Source organism: Mobula birostris, chromosome 1 (assembly GCF_030028105.1).
Source record: "Mobula birostris isolate sMobBir1 chromosome 1, sMobBir1.hap1, whole genome shotgun sequence".
Lineage (NCBI taxonomy): Eukaryota > Metazoa > Chordata > Chondrichthyes > Myliobatiformes > Myliobatidae > Mobula > Mobula birostris.
In genome coordinates, this window is record NC_092370.1 from 39024573 (window position 1) to 39043985 (window position 19413).

The following is a 19413-nucleotide window of genomic DNA, read 5'->3' on the forward strand; positions in this document are numbered from 1 at the left end:
TCAACCTGCAAATTAACCTTCAGGATATCCTGCACGAGGACTCGCAAGTCCCTTTGTGCCTCTCTTTCATTTGCTCAACCAAAGTGCATGACCAGACACTTCTCGACACTGTATTCCATCTGCCAATTCTTTGCCCATTCTTCTAATCTGTCTAAGTCCTTCTGTAGCCTCTCTACTTCCTCAAAAATACCTGCCCCTCCACCTATCTTCGTATCATCTGCAAACTTTGCAGCAAAGCCATCAATTCCATCATCGAAATTAAATGACATATAACATGAAAAGTATTGGTCCCAACACAGAACCCTGTGGAACACCATTATTCACTGGCAGCCAACCAGGAAAGGCTCTCTTTATTCTCACTCTTTACCTCCTGCCAATCAGCTACTGCTTCATCCATGCTAGAATCTTTCCTTTAATACCATGGGATTGTAACTTAAGGAACCTCATGTGTGGCAACTTGTTAAAGGGCTTCTGAAAATCCAAGTACACAAATTCAGCCGTTTCTCCTTTCTCTATCCTGCTTGTTATTTCTTCAAAGAACTCCAAAAGATTTGTCAGGCAAGATTTTCCCTTGAGGAAACCATGCTGTCTACAGCCTATTTTATCATGTGCTTCCAAGTACCCTGAGACCTCATCCTTAATAATCGACTCTAACTCAATCACTGAGGTCAGACTAACTGGCCTATAGTTTCCTTTCTTCTGCTTCTCTCCCTTCTTGAAGAGTGGAGTGACATTTTTAATTTTCTAGTTTTCCAGACATTCCAGAATCTAGTGATTCTTGAAAGATTATTTCTAATGCCTCCGTATTCTCTTCAGCCACCTCTTTCAGAACCCTGGAGTGTACACCATCTGGTTCACATGAATTGTCTACCTTCAGACCTTAGTTTCCCAAGAACCTTCTCTAGTAATGTTAACTTTACACACTTCATGACCCCTGACACCTGGAACTTTCACCATACTGCTATTGTCTTCCACAGTGAAGAGTGATGCAAAATATGTCTGCCATTTCGTTATCCCCCATTCCTACCTTTTCAGCATTGTTTTCCGATGGTCTGATATCAACTCGTGCCTCTCTTTTTTACATTTTAAGTATCTGAAGAAACTTTTGGTATCCTCTTTACCATTATTGGCTAGCTTACTTTTGTAGCCCATCTTTACCTTCTTAATAATGTTTTTAGTTGCCTTCTGTTGGTTTCTAAAAGCTTCCCAATCCTCTAACTTGTCACTAATTCTTGCTCTATTATATGCTCTCTTTGTCTTTTATGTTGGCTCTGACTTCTCTTGTTAGCCACGGTTCTGTCAGCTTTCCTTTAGAGTATTTCTTCCTCTTTGATATGTATATAATCCTGTGTCTTCCAAATTGCTTCCAGAAATTCCAGCCATTGCTGCTCTGCCGTCATCCCTGCCAGCGTTCTTTTCTATTCAATTTTGGCCAGCTCCTCCCTCATGCCTCTATAATTCTATTTACTGCACTGTAATGCTGATATATCTGACTTTAGCTTATCCTTCTCAAATTTCAAGGTGAATTTGATCATATTATGATCACTTTCCCCTAAGAGTTTTTTTCCTTTAAGCTCTCTAATTAATTCTGGTTCACTGCACAACAACACCCAATCTAGAATAGCTGATCCCCTAGTGGGCTCAAGCACAAGCTGATCTAAAAGGCCATCTGGAAGGCTGTCCAGAAATTCATCCTGGAACCCAGCACCAACTTCATTTTCCCAATTTAGCTGCATATTGAAATCCCCCATGACTAATATAACATTGCCCTTTTAGCATGCATTTTCTTTCTCTCATTGTAATTTATAGATCACATTCTTACTTCTGTTTGTGGGTCCATGTACAACTTGCATCAGCGTCTCTTTACCCTTGCAGTTCCTTACCTCTATCCACAGTGATTCAACACTTTCCAACCCTATGTCACCTCTTTCTAATAATTTGATTTCATTTTTTACCAACAGAGTAACACTGCCTCCTCTGCCTTCCTGCCTGTCCTTTCGATACAATGTGAATCCTTGGACATTGAGCTCCCAGCTATAATCTTATTTCAACCATGATTCAGTGATGCATACAACATCATACCTGCCAATCTGCAACTGTGCTACAAGTTCATTTATCTTATTCAGCATATAGTGCACATTCAAATATAATACCTTCAGTCCTGTATTCGCCCTTTTTAATTTTGTCTGCTTTTTATGTTGCAACTCATCCTGTTTGCTGCAATTTTGCCCTATCAACAGCCTCTTTTCACTACACATTGCCTCTGTAAACCGGCTGCCTCATCTTCAGCACTATCATATATCTTTCCTACAATATTTCTTGCATTGAAATATACCCAGCTCAGGACATTAGTCACACCATGCTCAACCTTTTGGTTCCTAACTTTGTCTGAGGTTTTACCAACATCTGCCTCCACAATCTCTCCACTAACTGTTTTGGCATTCTGGTTCCCAACCCCCTGCAACTATAGTTTAGTTAAACCCCACCATGCAGCATTAGCAAACCTTCCCGTTAGAATATTAGTCCTCCCCAGTGCAGGTGCAAACCGTCCCTTCTGTACAGGTCTCACCTTCCCTGGAAGAGAGCCCGATGATCCAAAAATCTTTTGCCCTTCCTCCTACACCAACTCCTTAGCCAAGTATTAAACTGTATAATCTTCCTAGTTCCATATGCCTTTGTGAAAGAGTATTTCAAAGACTCAGGGAAATTTTGCTTCATTTCTGTCTTAAATGGGTGACCCTTTTTTTTTAATCATAGAGCACTGCAGCACAGCAACAAACCATCTGGCTCTTTTATGTGCCGAACTATTATTTTGCCGAGTCCTTTCCACCTGGATCATAGCCCTTCGTAACCTCCTGTTCATGTACTTATCTCTTAAATGTTGAAATCAAACCCGCATCCACCACTTTTGCTGGCAGCTTGTTCCACACTCTCATCACCCTCTGAATGAAGAAGTTCCCTCTCATGTTCCCCTCAACATTCACACTTAACCCATGACTGCTAGTTCTAGTCTCAGCCAACGTCAGTGGAAAATGCCTGCTTACTCTATCTATGCTTTTAATAATTTTGTATATTTCTATCAAATCTCCTCTCATTCTCTAAGCTCCAGGGAATAAAGTTCTAACCCTTTTTTCAGCCTTTCCTTATAACTCTCATTCCGGGTAACATCATTGTAAATTTTGTCTGTCCTCTTTCAATGTTATTCCTGCCTTTCCTGTATGTTGGTGACCAGAACCGCACACAGTATTCTAAATTAGGCCTCACCAACATCTTGTACAACTTCAACAAGCATCACAACTGCTGTACTCAGTACTTTGATCGATGAAAACCAATGTGCCAAAAGTTCTGTTTGCCACCCTGTCTACCTGTGACATCACTTTCAAGGAACTATGGATCTGCATTCCCAGATCCCTCTGTTCTGCTGCACTAACCCTTCACTGTGTAAGTCCTATCGTGGACTGTCCTCCCAAAGTGCAACACCTCGCACTTAAATTCCATCCTGCCATTTTTCAGCCCACTTTCCTGGCTGGTCCTGTCCCTGCTGCAAGCTTTCATCGTCTTCCTTGCTGTCCATTACATCCCCACATTGATTGTCCACTCCACATTTTCCCTTTCATGGCCCACAGGATCTTTTCTGTCTCAATGATCCCTTCTTGTATATTCTTCGGAACTCCTGTGGATTCAACCTTTCCTCATGTCTACCCACTTCTGAATTGTTTTCAATGCCTTAAGTTGGCCAATACTGTACACAGTACTGCATATCTGATCTTTAAATGCTTTATATAGCAAGTATAGCTTTCTCCATCTTTAGTTTCTCATTCCCTCTATGGTTAATAATAACATTTATGTTAGTTTTCCTACTTCCTGTGTCAGCATACTTTTTACCTTTTGCACATCATGCCACAAAGCACTCAGATCCTTGTTGCATCCTGGGACTCTGCAGTCTCTCACCACTTAGATCATCTTTATTATTTTACTGCCAAATTGTTAATTTCACATTTTTACCAAATATATTCCCTTGGTCATTTCTTTGTCTATTCACTTAATCTTATCTCTTTCTTGCTTTATGGCCTCTTCACAACTTTCTTTCCAACCTGTCACTCCTACCACTAAATTTCCTACCTGCCTTTGTATACTGTTAACTTAATTACAAGTTCTTGGAGCTGTACATGTTGCAGAATGGCCATAACAGTAGCATTCAAAAGTATAAAAGCCTCAATTTTTTCAGTAATGAAACTTAAGTTATAAATATTGAGTATTTAAGTTATTAATTGCTCTATTGAGTTAGACAGGCAATACTGTTTAATGAACACACAAGAAAGTTGCTGGTGAACGCAGCAGGCCAAGCAGCATCTCTAGGAAGAGGTACAGTCGACGTTTCGTGCCGAGATCCTTCATCAGGACTAACTGAAAGAAGAGCTAGTAAGAGATTTGAAAGTGGGAGGGGGAGGGGTGATCCGAAATGATAGGAGAAGACAAGAGGGGGAGGGATGGAGCCAAGAGCTGGACAGTTGATTGGCAAAAGGGATATGAGAGGATCATGGGACAGGAGGCCTAGGGGGAAAGAAAAGGGGAGGGGGGGAACCCAGAGGATGGGCAAGGGGTATAGTGAGAGGGACAGAGGGAGAAAAAGGAGAGAGAAAAAGAATGTGTGTGTATATAGATAAATAATGGATGGGGTACAAGGGGGGCGGTGGGGCATTAGCAGAAATTAAAGAAGTCAATGTTCATGCCATCAGGTTGGAGGCTACCCAGACAGAATATAAGGTGTTGTTTCTCCAACCTGAGTGTGGCTTCATCTTTACAGTAGAGGAGGCCGTGGATAGACACATCAGAATGGGAATGGGGCGTGGAATTACAATGTGTGGCCACTGGGAGATCCTGCTTTCTCTGGCGGACAGAGCATAGGTATTCAGCGAAACGATCTCCCAGTCTGCGTCAGGTCTCGCCAATATATAGAAGGCTACATTGGGTGCACCGGACGCAGTATACCACCTCAGCTGACTCACAGGTGAAGTGTCGCCTCACCTGGAAGGACTCAAACTTCCACTAACGAACATTGACTTCTCAAACTTCCGCCTATGCCTCACCTCCCCCTCATACCCCATCCATTATTTATTTATATACACATTCTTTTTCTCCCTCTGTCCCTCTCACTATACCCCTTGCTCATCCTCTGGGTTCCCCCCTCCCCACCTCCCCCTTTTCCTTCTCCCTGGGCCTCCTGTCCCATGATCCTCTCATATCTCTTTCGCCAATCAACTGTCCAGCTCTTGGCTCCATCCCTCCCCCTCCTGCCTTCTATCATTTTGGATCTCCCCTCCCCCTCCCACTTTCAAATCTCTTACTATCTCTTCTTTCAGTTAGGGTCTCAGCCCGAAACGTTGACTGTACCTCTTCCCAGAGATGCTGCCTGGCCTGCTGCATTAACCAGCAACTTTTTTGTGGGTTGCTTGAAATTCCAGCATCTGCAGATTTCCTGGTGTTTACTGTTTAATGAAAATAGTTTATGACAACAATTGTTCAGAAATTAAAACATTTGGTTTCAACTGTGGCATTCAGCCTCATTTGCAGGAAATTTATTTGCAGTGTCGCTGAATATTAGAACCAAAAAATTAAAGATTTTAAATATAAATCTAGGTGTAAATCTAGGATTTATAGAAAGTCTAAAGGATCTAGACTTTAAATATAAATTTAGGATTTGAATTGTTCAATACTTTTTAATCAATTGTGGAGTTTGATACCTAGTCTTTTAAATTTCTTCATAGTAGAATGCATTGGATCATTTCTTCAACCAACACTAGAAGAAAATTATAACGTTTATTGCCGTCATATTTATTTTGGATTAAGTCTCTTTTTTTGTACACTGTTTTTAGTCTCAAGACACTGCTGACTTCATCTGGTCAAGAAGTCTTTTTGGTGATGAAAGTTTATCCAGTACCTTGAGTAGCTTGGAAGATAAGGCAAGTGAAATTTGTACGAAGGAGTCTCTTCAGGGAGCAAGCACACCAGTACACCAGACTTGTCTCAACTGTTTCCTTTCACAGGAGGAGAGTTCAGTCCTTGGCACATTGCAGTCGATTCCTGATTTTAGTAAGACATTTGAGCTCATTGAAACTGTAAGTTTCTCATTTGCTATCATTAAGTGTGGTAATCTAATACCTAGTTGGTTAACGTGTAACTGAATATAGCACTCGTCAATAGTATGCAAATTAATGATGTCTTATACAGTCAGTGGTCACTTTATTAGGTACACCTCATTAATCCAAATATCTAATCAACCAATCATTTTGCAGCAACTGAGTGCATAAAAGCACGCAGACATAGACAAAAGGTTCAGTTGTTATTCAGACCAAATGTTAAAATGGAGAAGAAATGTGATATAAGTGACTTTGACCATGAAATGATTGTTGGTTTGATGGCTTGAGTATCTCAAAACTGCTGATCTCCTGGGATTTTCACTCACAGCAATCTCTAGAATTTACAGAGAATAGTGTGAAAAACAAAAAAAAAATCTAGTGAAGGACAGTTCTGTGAGCAAAAACGTCTTGTTAATGATAGAGATTAGGAGAGCATGGCCGGACTGGTTCATGCTGACAGAAAGGTGACAGTAACTCAAGTGACCACATGTTGAAGTGGATGGGCTACAGCAGTGGAAAACTACACAGTCTTCCATTCCTGCATCTAATAAAGTGGCCATTGTGTATGTTGTGTGCTTAAAAATAGCACGTGTATTATTTGTATGTACTGTAGCAAAAATTTAATTTAAAATGTCTTTTTTTTGTTTTGAGGTAGGTTTTTTTTTTGCTTTTATTACCTTTGAATTTTGAAACCTAATTTCCATAATATGCCCTTAACACCAGAGATGTGGTTTTAGTCTTGACATTGAGAGCGATCCGTATGGAGTTAGTATATTCTCCTTGAGACCATCTGGTTTTCCAATGGTTTTTTTGATATTTTTTCCCTCATCTCAAAGGGATGCAGGCTGGTGGTTTAACTGCCCACTTTAAATTGCTCCTTGGGAATGAAGACTCCGGAGGAGTTGATACGAATATAAGGAGAATAAAAGGCAGGGGATTCGTGTAGAATTAGTGTAAATGAATGGCTGTTGGTCAATATCAACTCAGTGGGCTGGAAAGCTTGTTTTTATGCTGCAGGTCTCTGTGACTCAATGAGGCAATAATTGGGTTAAATTAAAAATGGTGCCCTAAACCCAGTTCAAAGTGCAAAGCAAATTTATTATCAAAGTATATGTATGAGACCAAAGACATGGGAGCAGAATTAGGCCATTTGGCCCATTGAATCGACTCCTTCATTCAATCATGGCTGATCCTTTTTTTCCATCCTCAGCCTTACTCCCCGGCTTCTCCCCATAACCTTTGATGCCATGTCCGATCAAGAACCTGTCAAGCTCTGCCTTAAATATACCCAATGACCTGGCCTCCACAGCTGCCTATAGTAATAAATTACACAAATTCACCACCCTCTGGCTAAAGAAATTTCTCTGCATCTGTTTTAAATTCTCGGCTCTCTTTCCTGAGGCTGTGCCCTCTTATCCTAGACGCCTCCTTTATGGGAAACATCCTTTCCACATCTACTGTCTAGGCCTTTCAACATTCAAAAGGTTTCAAAGAGATCCCACCCCCATATTTCTAAATTCCACAGACCCAGGACCATCAAACATTCCTGTATGATGACCCTTTCAATTCCAGGACCATCCTTGTCAACCTCCTCTGAACCCTCCCCAATGCCAGTACATCTTTTCTTAGATGAGGAGACCAAAACTGTTCACAATATTTAAAGGGAGGCCTCATCAGTGCCTTATAAATCCTCAGCATCACATTCCACGCCCTCACCACCCTCTGCGATTATATAAAAAAAAACTTGCCCCTAACATCTCCTCTGTACCTACTTCCAAGCACCTTAAAACTGTGCCATCTTGTGTTAGCCATTTCAGCCCTGGGAAAAAGCCTCTTGACTATCCACACAATCAATGCCTCTCATTATCTTGTACACCTAATTTTGCTATTTGCTGTGCCCAAACTCCTGCAAATAGGGAGAATGTTTTTAACTATCACCTGGACAAGGGTTTTCTTCATTCAACATTTATTAACTGCTGTGCATGACAACTAGAAGGAGCAGCAAGTATAGCCAAAGAGGTATTATTAAGGCAGTAGCAACTACCTTTGAGTGAAGAACGGAAGTGTGATGATGACTATAATCATGGCCTCAACAAACAAATACTACCTGATCTTGAATGCCGAGCGACTGAACCTTTTTGACCGACCTCCCATGCAGGGCCTTGTCAGGTGTCTTGCTCAAGTGCATGTAGACAATATTCACTGTCTTGCATTCATCAACTTTCCTGGTAACTTCCTTGAAAAACTTTATAAGATTGGTTAGTGTCAATCTACCACGCACAAAGCCATGCTGACTATCCCTAATCAGTCCTTGTCAATCCAAATACTCATATATCTGGTCCCTTGGAATATCTTCCAATAACTTTCTCCCTACTGATGTCAGGCTCACCAGCCTATAATTTCCTTATTTATTCTTAAAGTTTTCTTAAACAGCAGAACACCATTAGCTATCCTCCAGTTGTCTGGTACCTCACCTGTTGCTAAGAATAATTTAAATATCTCTGCTAGGGCCCCTGCAATTTCTGCACTTGCCCTCCATAGGGTCTGAGGGAACACCTTATCAGGCCCAGAAAATTTATCCACACCAGCACAGCAAACGCCATCTCCTCTGTTTAGAGTCCATAAAGTTGATGCTGCTTTGCCTCACTTCTATAGAATCTATGTCCTTCTCCCGAGTAAATACAGATGCAAAAAATCCATTTAAGATCTCGCCCATCTCTTTTGACTCCATGTATAGAGTACCATTCTGATCTTCCAGAGGATCAATTTATTCCCTGCAATCCTTTTTATTTTAACATAGCTGTAGAATCCCTTGGGGTTCTCCTTCACTTTACCTGCCAGAGCAACCTTGTGCCTTATTTTAGCCCTCCTGATTTCTTTCTTAAGTGTTCTCAGCTTCAACAGCTTCTCTGGAAAAGAGTACCGTCGACGTTTCTGGCCAAGAAAAAGTGCGGAGGAGTAGATTTAAAAGGTGGGGGGGAGGGGAAAGAGAAACACAAGATGATAGGTGAAACCTGAAGGGGGAGGGTTGAAGTAAAGAACCTGGAATTTGATAGGTGAAAGAGACAGAAGACTGTTGAAGAAAGAAAAGGGAGGAGCACCAGAGGGAGTCGATGAGGTGAGAGAGGGAAAAGGGGATGGGAAATGGTGGAGGAGAGTGAGGTGTGGGAGGCATTACTGGAAGTTTGAGACATCAGTGTTCACACCATCAGGTTGGATGCTACCGAAACGGAATATAAGGTGTTGTTCCTCCAACCTAAGTGTGGCCTCATCATGACAGTGGAGGAAGCCATGGGTAGACGTATTGGAATGGGAATGAGAAGTGGAATTAAAATGAGTGGCCACTGGAAGTTCCCACTTTTTCTGGCGGAATGAGTGTAGGTGCTCGGCAAAGTGGTCTCCCAATCTATGTCAGGTTCACTGATATACAGGAGGCCATACCAGGAGCACCAGATACAATATGACCCCAACAGACTCAGCTAAGTGCCGCCTCACCTGGAAGTACTGTTTATGGCCCTGAATGGTAGTGAGGGAGGAGGAGTAGGGGCAGGTGTAGCTTGCAAGGATAAATGGCAGGAGGGAGGTCAGTGGGGAAGGACGAATTGACAAGGGAGTCGCGTAGGGATCGATCCCTGCAGAAAGTGGAGGGGTGAGAAAGATGTTTGGTGGTGGGATCCCATTGGAGGTGGCGGACGTAATCTTGTTTGTGATTCTCTTTTGTTCCTGCCTACACCTGTTATGCACCTTTTTGTTTTCTTAACCAGGGCCTTAATATCTGTTGAAAACCAAGGTTCCCTAAACCTATTTTCCTTGTCTTTTATTTTGACAGGCACATACAAGCTTTGTACTCTTAGAATTTCACTTTTGAAGGCCTCTCTTTTACCAAATACACATTTGCAAAAAAAAAAAAAAGCCTGTTCCAATCCATATTTTCCAGATCCTTTCTGATACCATCAAAACTGGCATTTCTCCAATTTAGAATCTCATCCGAGGACCAGACCTATCTTTTTCCATATTTACTTTGGAAGCTATTGGCATTATGATCACTAGATGCAAAGTGTTCCCCTACACAAACTTCTGTCACCTGCCCTGTCTCATTCTTTAATAGCAGATCAAGTATTATGCACTCTCTTGTTGGGATTTCTATGTACTGATTAAGGAAACTTTCCTGAACACATTTGGCAAACTCTATCCCATCTAGTCCTTTTATAGTATGGGAGACCCAGTCAATATGTGGAAAGTTAAAATCATCTTCTATAACAATCTTGTCTTTCTTGTAATATTTTTCTCTACAAATTTGTTGCTGTAAAGCCCATGGACCGTTGGGTGGTCTTTAAAATAGCCCCATTAACGTGGTCATACCTTTCTTATTCCTCAGTTCCATGCATAAACCCTCGCTAGACAAATTCTCCAGACTGAGTACTACTGTGACATTTTCCCTGACTAGTGACGCCAATCCGCCCTCCCCCCACTCCAACAAATCCTTCTTGACCTGTCACGTCCAAAACAATGGAACCCCAGAATACTGAGCTGCCAGTCCTGCCCCTCCTGCAACCAAGGCTACAGTATATAATTCTATGTGTTGATCCATGCCCTGAACTCATCTGCCTTTCCTACTTCTACAGTGAAATATGCACAGTTCAGACCATTAGTCGCACCATGTTCAACCTTTTGATTTCTGACTTGGAAGTTTTAACATCTGTCTCCACAACCTCTCCACTGTCTGTTCTGGCAGTGTGATTCCTATCCCCTGCAACTCTAGTTTAAACCCTAATGAAATGGAATATAAATTACCTTGACAATAGGAAATAAAGGGTGATGGATACTTCGACTGGATACCTGTGACTAATGGCGTGCCCCAGGGTTGAACCTCATTCATTATTTATGTAAATGATTTGGATATGAAAATATATGGCATGATTAGCATGTTTTGTTTAGATCTTGTTGATAGTGAAGCAGGTTACAACGAATTACAAACAGTTTTAACCAGTTAGGGAGATGGACTGAGGAATAGGCAGGGTATTGATGAGTATTGTGAAACAGGGATAAGTAACACAAAAAATTCTGGAGGAATTCTGCAGGTCTGGAGGCATCTATGGAAATGAATAGATAGCCAACATTTTGGGCTGAGATCCTTCTTCAAGACTGAGGAGAAAGGGGAAGATGCCAGAATAAAAAGGTTGGGGAGGGGAAGGAGGCTAGCTGGAAAGTGAAAGATGAAGCCAGATGTGTGTGAAAGGTCAGGGGTTGGCAAAAGAGGAGTCTGATGGGAGAGGAGGGTGGACCATAGGAGAAAGGGAAGGAAACTGAGGATACAGAAATATTTTAACTGCAGATACATTATTCTTAAAAGAACTAGTGCTTTCTACTTGCATTTCCTTTATTGTGTTATTGTATGAATATTACCTTCCTAGCTTTGAATTTAGGCTTTCTGGTTTTATCAGAGATAGGTTTTATCTCTTCAACATGTAGAACGAAACCACTGGAACCATAACAATAGAATATGATGACAGGCACATACAAGTTTTGTACACTCATCCATCTAATTGTATTCAAACTGCAACAACCTTTTTGTTTTCATTTCTCATCTGAAGTAGATTTTTAGAATGCAAGATTCAAGATACATTTCATTTAAGTTTTTTTTATGATCTCAATATTGGCTCCAAATGTAACTTAAAATTGTGCACTCTGCTTTTAGGTTTTGTGGTTTGAGTTTAAATTAATTTCATTTGTTTTCTAGGATTCTGTAGTTTGGAATGAACTAACTAACTTCGACCTTTCTGAAGTTGACGAAAAAACACCTCCTAAACAGACTCCTGTTAAATTTGAACGTTTGCAGCACAAAGGTGGAATAGGTTATCGCTTTGATGGCCATGCCATTTCAGATCTGAGCAGAACTACCTGCAGTAATAGCAGTGGGCATGGTGAGCTCATTCCTATAACATCTCCTGTTGTTGCTAAGTTCAGCACACCGCCAACCATTTTAAGAAGAAAAAGAAGATTGCGTCTTGGTCCATCTCCATCCAGTGACTGCAACAGTCTTTCTTTCATGGATAACAGCACTACAAGTCCAAAAAGTACTCCAGTTAAAGTACTGCCATTTTCACCTTCCCAGGTAGAACTTGCAGAACCTTTGAAATATGTGTTTATATATTAATTCAGTCTTCATTATCTGTTGATTTGCTACCTGTGATTCCTCACATTTGAGTGGTTGTCCCCATGCCCCACCATTTCCTTTTTGAAACGTGTTTACAGTAAATATTTATGATCTGGAATCCCTGAACTTATTCTAAAGTACTGAAAATCTGTCAATGTGACAATTATCGTTAACAATAGCCCAACATATTATTAATTAACTTCTGTTAGATATCACATAGCAGTATAATATTTTTTTTAATGAACCGGCAAGTGTTGGAAACGGGCCAGGTATGTTTAAAATGAGCATGGGAAGAAGCATTATTGAGTATCAGGACCTCTGAACAAAGGAATAGCAGATTACCTGAGTTTTACTGCTTGTGTATGTACATGATGAGTGACCTATCATTCTGTACAAATATGGTGATGAATTTCCAGAGTACATGTCAAGTGGCTGCCTAATGTGCACTGTACCTAAGGAAAGCAGTTTGTGTTTATACAGCTGCACCTTATAATCTCAAAACCTATCACAACTTGTACATTTCAGTCTCTTCAATGAAAGTGATTTGTTAGCTTGTATGCTTTTATGTCTATGCTTTAATGTGTTTATTGATAAGTGTTAATACTTTTAGAACATTGAGCATTTTAATCTTTATTTGGGGAGTAGACTTGGTACAAGGGAGAGAGACTTGTTTTTCGTTATTTGCCGGAGTCCATGCCTCGATCTCAAGGTGGATAAAGAGGACTTGTTTAACACTTTTGTAGTTTAGGAAAAATGTGAAAAGTTGACAAGTCTACTTTAAAACTGCCAAGACTATTTCTAAGATCTATAAAACCATTAGCCAGTTATGTATAACCAACTTCCCACATGTACTTACGAGTACACCAATGATGTTTAGATTCATTTAAAATAAAATGGGGTCCGAGTTGTGAGCAAGGAGCTCAAGAATGAGATACAGTAGGTATGGCTTATAAAGATTAAACATTCTTAATGATCCAAGAAATAGCAGCACTCATATGCCATGCTTTGCCTTTTAATAAGATCACCTCTGATTGAGCCATTGCTTTTAATTCCATCTTTCTGCCTAATTCCCATAATTATTGATTCCTTTATGATTTAAAAATTACTGATCTGTCTTTTACAGCCTTGAATATACACTCAGCGGCCACTTTATTGGGTACACCTGAACTCCTGCTCATTAATGCAAATATCTAATCAGTCAATCATTTGGCAACAACTCAATGCATCAAAGCATTGCAGACATAGTCAAGAGGTTCAGTTGTTCAGACCAAACATCAGAATGGGGAAGAAATGTAATCTTTGTCAAGAAAAGTCACTTTGACTGTGGAATGCCAGATGGGATGGTTTGAGTATCTTAGAAACTGCTGATTTTCTGGGATTTTCACACATAATGACCTCCATAGGTTACAGAGAATAGTGCAATAAACAAAAAACATCAAATGTTTTTGATGTTTGTCCTGTGGGCAAAAATGCTTTGTTAATGATAGAGGTCAAAGGAGAATGGCCAGACTGGTTCAGGGTGACAGTAGCTCAAATAACCATGTGTTATAACAGTGAGCAGAAAAGCATTTTTGAATGCACAACACGTCAAACCTTGAAGTGGATGGGCTGCAGTACAGAAGACCACAAACATACGCTCAGTGGCCACTTTATTAGGTACAAGAGATAAAGTGGCCACTGAGTACGTTTTTAACAACTTTATCCACATCTTTCTGACTTAGAGAATTCTGGATTGGTAATACTTTGAGAGGTTGTGCTGCTTGTCCTGCCTTAACTAAAAGTACTTTTTTATCTTTATATTTGGATGAGGGGTGGAGGAGTCACCCAGTTCTTTATTCCTCCACCAAGTGAATCATCCTCATGGCGTCTAACCTATGAAGCCCACTCAGAATCTTGTATTTATCATCCAGATGTGTAGAACGCCATTCAGCCATCAATCCTCTTCCTCTGAGTTTCTCAGTAAACTATTTTACTCACAAACCTGTTAACAACCTCTTGAATTTTTTCCTCTACTACCCACTAGAAGCAATTTACAATAGCCAATTAACTCACAGGCACAACCTAGCAATGTGAAAGGAAACTGGAGTACCTGGGATAACCTATACACTCAGAGGGAGAAATGTAAACTTCATACTGGTATTGTTGAAGCTGGGATAAATTCAGGTTGCTTGAAGTTGTGAAGTAGCAGCACTGCCTACTATGTTACAATGCCATTCCTGTTCTTATAAATTCTTAGGGATCATGAGCCCAGTGTACTCAGGACTTTCTTGGTTGGGGAATATTTTCAATGAAGGAATTTGATTGTAGTCTTTAATACTACAAGAAGGAGATAAGTGAAGTGACCTTAACTGGGGAAAAAAATAAAGTAATACAGAAAAAGTAAATAAAGTTCCTGAACATTTCAAACTACATTTCTCAGAATGTGTAGGGATGAAAGATAGATAGAAAACAAAATAGACTGGCGTTTTGCCAGTAAACTTTGCAATAGGAGCTGTTGTGGTAAAATTAATTTATATGATCTTTTATCTTTTTCGGATGTTGGCTGAATGTTTGTGTGCTATTAGCATTATATCTTATTTACAATAGCTTCATTTTTCTTATTGGTTACTATTAGCTTGTTGAAGTATTTTATAATAAACATAATCATCTGTACATTCTGAAAGATTACTAAAATTTAACTATTCTTCATTCATATTCTATTTCCCCTGCACCCAGTTTTTTAATATCTGTTCTGGTAACGATCACCTGAACATTGATAATGCAGCACTTACTTCGACTCCAGTCTGTGGGCAGAAAGTTCTAGTTACAACTCCACTGCGAAAAGACCAAACACCTAGAGTTCAAAAAGAAAACGTAGGGTGAGTAGTTTTATTTTTCCTCTTTGCCTCTTTACAGAAGAAATTATTTCTGTATGATTTTGTCCAAAATTCCCTATTTGCTATATTACTTACTGACAATATAGGAAAAGATGAACAATGCTTGAATAATCTTGTTATGATGAATTTCTGTAAAAGCATTGAACATAATTATATTTGGTTGCTATAACACACTATTGAATCATTTTACGTTTTCTTATGTTTTTAATCTTCGGCAAGTGGATCCAAATTCAGATCATGACAAACTTAATGGTAAATGTAACAATTCTCTCTTCCTTGTTTCTAGCACCTTACACCCTACTTTTGGCTGCAGAGTGAGAAAGACTAGCGTTCCCTTCTGAGTTATCATGTGATTTGATTTGAGATCACAAATGTTTTTGTACATCCTTAAAACTGACTGCCTTGTATCTCTGTGTACTCCCTCAATAAATAAATTGTCAGTTTGTTTGTGGTTACTCACAGGCTTTCTGCCATATTTAAATGTTGATATGGTGCCCCATTCTCCTATTCTCCTATATCCACTTTTCACTATATCAGTAACAATAAGGAATGCTATGTCATTTTTGTGGTCTACATGGAGCAGTCTATAACTTGGTTTCTCCCTGTTGCCTCCTTTAAAGAAAAGAACAACATTGGCTATTCTTCAATTTTCTGGAACCTCATCAAAAGATTCGATCAAAGATCTTTGTGAAGGCCCCAGTAATCATTTGCCTACTTCATTATCCTGAGATAGATTAAAATACCTTGACAGGATGTTTAAGTCTTTACAACCAGGATGAGGTACCAGATAATTGGAGGACAGCTAATAAGGAAGGGCAACAGGGTCTGGGTAATCACAGGTCAATTAATCTAACGCCAGTGGTAAGAGTGTGATGATAAAAAATTTGAGGGATAGGTTTAATATTTACATGGAAAGGTTGGGGTTGATCAAAGATTATCAACATAGCATTGTAAGGTACCGATTTAACTTGAATTTTGTGACGAGATGACAAATGTATTAATAAGGGCAATGCAGCTGATATAATCTACACAAACTGAGTATTGGTCATGGATTGGTCCAGAAGATTAGAACGGGTGGGATCCCAGGCAAGTTGGCAAACTTGTTTCAAAATTGGCTGGTAATGCAATGGATTGTGATAGAGCATTGTTTCTGGTGAGATCAGTCGAGCTCTGAATCAATATATTTAGGGTATTTTGATCTTGACTGATTTTACTAGGCTAGGTTGAATCAACACATTCATTACTAGCAAATATTCTAATGTATTTGTGGTTCCCAAACTTGTCAACAAATGGGGTATCCAAATCATTGAAATTACATTCAGCTGCATATATCTATCTTTAAATATTTCCCTTTTGAATAGTTGGCGACCCAAGAGCAGCTCACTCTCAATTTCATTGGCTCAATGAATAATTTCCATTTATATATTGCAATTTGGTCCTTTCATTAGAAACTGTTGATTTTGTTTTTCATTTCTTTTGCTGTATTTTCATAAAATAACATCTGTATTTTGTAGTTTCAGGACCCCCACAATAAGACGAACGGTTTTAGACAGCACTCCGAGGACACCTACCCCTTTCAAGAATGCACTTGCTGCCCAAGAAAAGAAATATGGGCCTCTTAGAATGGTGGTAAGAGTAGTATTGTAGTAATATGTTATGATTTAGTTCTGATTAGCATATATCTGCTTATCTTAGTTTTTTGCATGATCCATATATTGTTCTGTTCTGCTATTTTGATGCCCCCTTTAAAAGTTGGTTTAGTGTTCACTGGAATGTGCAGTGAAACTGTCCAGCAATAAAAAGAAACTTAACAGTAGCAGCCAAGCAATCCTGCTGAGATGTGGTACTTAAATCTACTGGAGTTTGCCTTGAGCGGAAAAATTAAATTTTAAAAGGCGGTCTGCAGCAAATAGGCTTTTTGTTATTTGCTTTCTGATTTATTTATCATTCTTTCAGGCGTTATCATTGTTACACATGGTATATTAGTTTTGTGTTGATAATTTAACAATCTCAGGTATTTAAAATATTTTGCCTTTTGATTTGTATTTTTGCAGCTACTACTGATAAAATAGTTAAAATTTGAAAGACCCCTAATTATGAAGCAAAAGCAAAATACTCAGATGTTGGAAATCTGAAATGCAAATGAGTATTGCAATTGTGAAGAGAGAAAACACTTTAATATTTGCAATCAATGATCTTTCATCGGGAATTCAGAAGTTAAAGATAAATTAAGTTTTAAGATGCAGAGAATGTTAGGGTGGGAGGAAGAGCCAAAGAGGGGTGTCCGGAGTAGAAGGCTGGAGAGATTCGACAACAAAAGATTTGACAGTACAAGTTAAGATTGCTGGAAATGTGAAATGATACTGTATTATGTACACGTATCAAACTGCTGCCTCACAGCTCCAACGACTCGGATTCAATCCTCATCTCCAGTGCAGTCTGTGTGGAATTTTTATATTCTCACTGTCACTGTCTGGGTTTCAGTGCTCCACTTTCCTCCCACATCCCAGGCAGGTAATGTGTCCTAGTAAAACAAAAAGATTGCCCCAGTTGTTTAGGTGAGTGGTAGAATCTGGGGAGGGCTAACTTAATGGGAATGAGGGGAGAATAAGATTAAGTGCTGGTAGTCGGTGCAGACTCATAGAGCCAAAGAGCCCCATATGCTGTACCTCTTGACTGAAGGAAACTACTGATTATCTAAAATTGTGAAGGTAGATCAAATGGGTGCTTTGTCAGTAGACAGAAAGTTACTTGTCAAATTTATGTGAGATTGGTTGGTGTCAAAGTGAGATGGAAAATTTAAAATGGCAGATAGCTGGAAACTCGGTTGGGGGTGCGGGGGGCTTAGTTCCGGACTGAACAAAAGTTTCTTTAAAGTCAGGTTGAATTTATTGTCAAATTATGCTTAAAAGTTTTTATCTCTAATATTTCCCAACTTTGATAAATAATTGCTGACCTGAAACAACTGTTTCTTTCTTGATAAAAGGTACTTAACTGAGGGTTTACTTGAGCTAATTTGTAAAGAAACCATTGAATTTTAACATCTAGAGGACATTTTACAAATGTGATTCGATACTAATATTAAAATATGACCAGTTTAAAACAATACCATGTGTTTAAGTAAAACTAAGGAGTTACTCCATTGACTACCTAGCCTCAATCACTTGCACATTTAGAAGAGGATATTCGCGAGGTCTTGAAGAAGGAGACTGGGACTGACATATTACTTGGAGAAGGAATGGATCCATTTTTCAAAGTCTGTGAACAAGAGGTAGTAGTATAGCTTCTCACTTCTGCCTTGATGATCTGTAAACAAAATAAAAACTGATCTCTAATTTTCATCTTTACTCCTTGACTTTACTTTCCTCTGCTTTGGACTCCCCCCCCCCCCCCCCCCCAAAAAAAAATTCACAGCGTACGACTCCTCTCAAGAAAGTACGAAAATCTCTTGCTTTAGATACTTGGAACAAGGATGACTTTGGTACGCAAAGGTTCACACAGACCTTTGTTTCAGATGTAGAGGTGAGTGTGTTATTTCTAGAAACTTGGCAATGTAGGAAAGTTAATTATATATATCAGAGTGATCTAGTATTAGTACCTACTTCACTTCACTAGAAGATGTAACTTGTCATTCATTTTCATTATTCAACAAGATAGTTTTTGACTCTAGATTCCAAAAGGCTGATGAATAGTTTCTTTAGAATCTGAGTTCCGTTTAGTTGTATTAGCATTAACCTTCATACTATGTGCCACTGTGGGAAATATGTATGAACCAATGAGAATGGATATTAACAATGTTCCGATTAAATTTTATTATTGGAATATATGTTGCATTTAAAATGATTTATTTCTAGTAATCTATTTTCTAGTCTTGCTCTCAAGTGCTCATCCAGCTACAATTTGCTGTTTCTATTCTTGAGCTGAGCTACCAGTAGATGAACCTCCTGCATGAATGATGGTTTCAGTGGTAAATGATGGTTTCAGTGGATATGGCCATGGAAGTGAAAAGTCTTAAGGAACTTAAAATAATGTTAGATAGGAAGCTGTTGATTTGGGTTTGGAGACCATCGTGTGGATTGAGAGTAGTCTGCTTGGTCCCCTGACCCTGCTCTACCTTTTACTAAAATGGTGACTGATACAGGTGTAGCCTCATCTTTTCCTGCCCATCTCCGATCCAATTTGAATCACTTGCTTTTTCAGAAGCTGTCTTAAAAATATTCAGAGGCGAAGTGTCACCTCA

At 39.4% G+C, this 19413-nt stretch overlaps 1 protein-coding gene across 2 annotated transcripts in view; it reads left to right on the forward strand.

The window, feature by feature from the left end:
• Positions 1–19413, forward strand: part of mybl1 (v-myb avian myeloblastosis viral oncogene homolog-like 1) — a 62766-nt gene that overhangs the window by 33974 nt on the left and 9379 nt on the right. For both annotated transcript variants that reach the window (XM_072254493.1, XM_072254567.1), the window contains 6 exons: positions 5877–6119; positions 11881–12255; positions 15013–15155; positions 16688–16802; positions 18328–18444; positions 18588–18695. In XM_072254493.1, the coding sequence (XP_072110594.1) occupies positions 5877–6119; positions 11881–12255; positions 15013–15155; positions 16688–16802; positions 18328–18444; positions 18588–18695 (1101 nt within the window). The remainder of the gene's footprint in view (positions 1–5876; positions 6120–11880; positions 12256–15012; positions 15156–16687; positions 16803–18327; positions 18445–18587; positions 18696–19413) is intronic.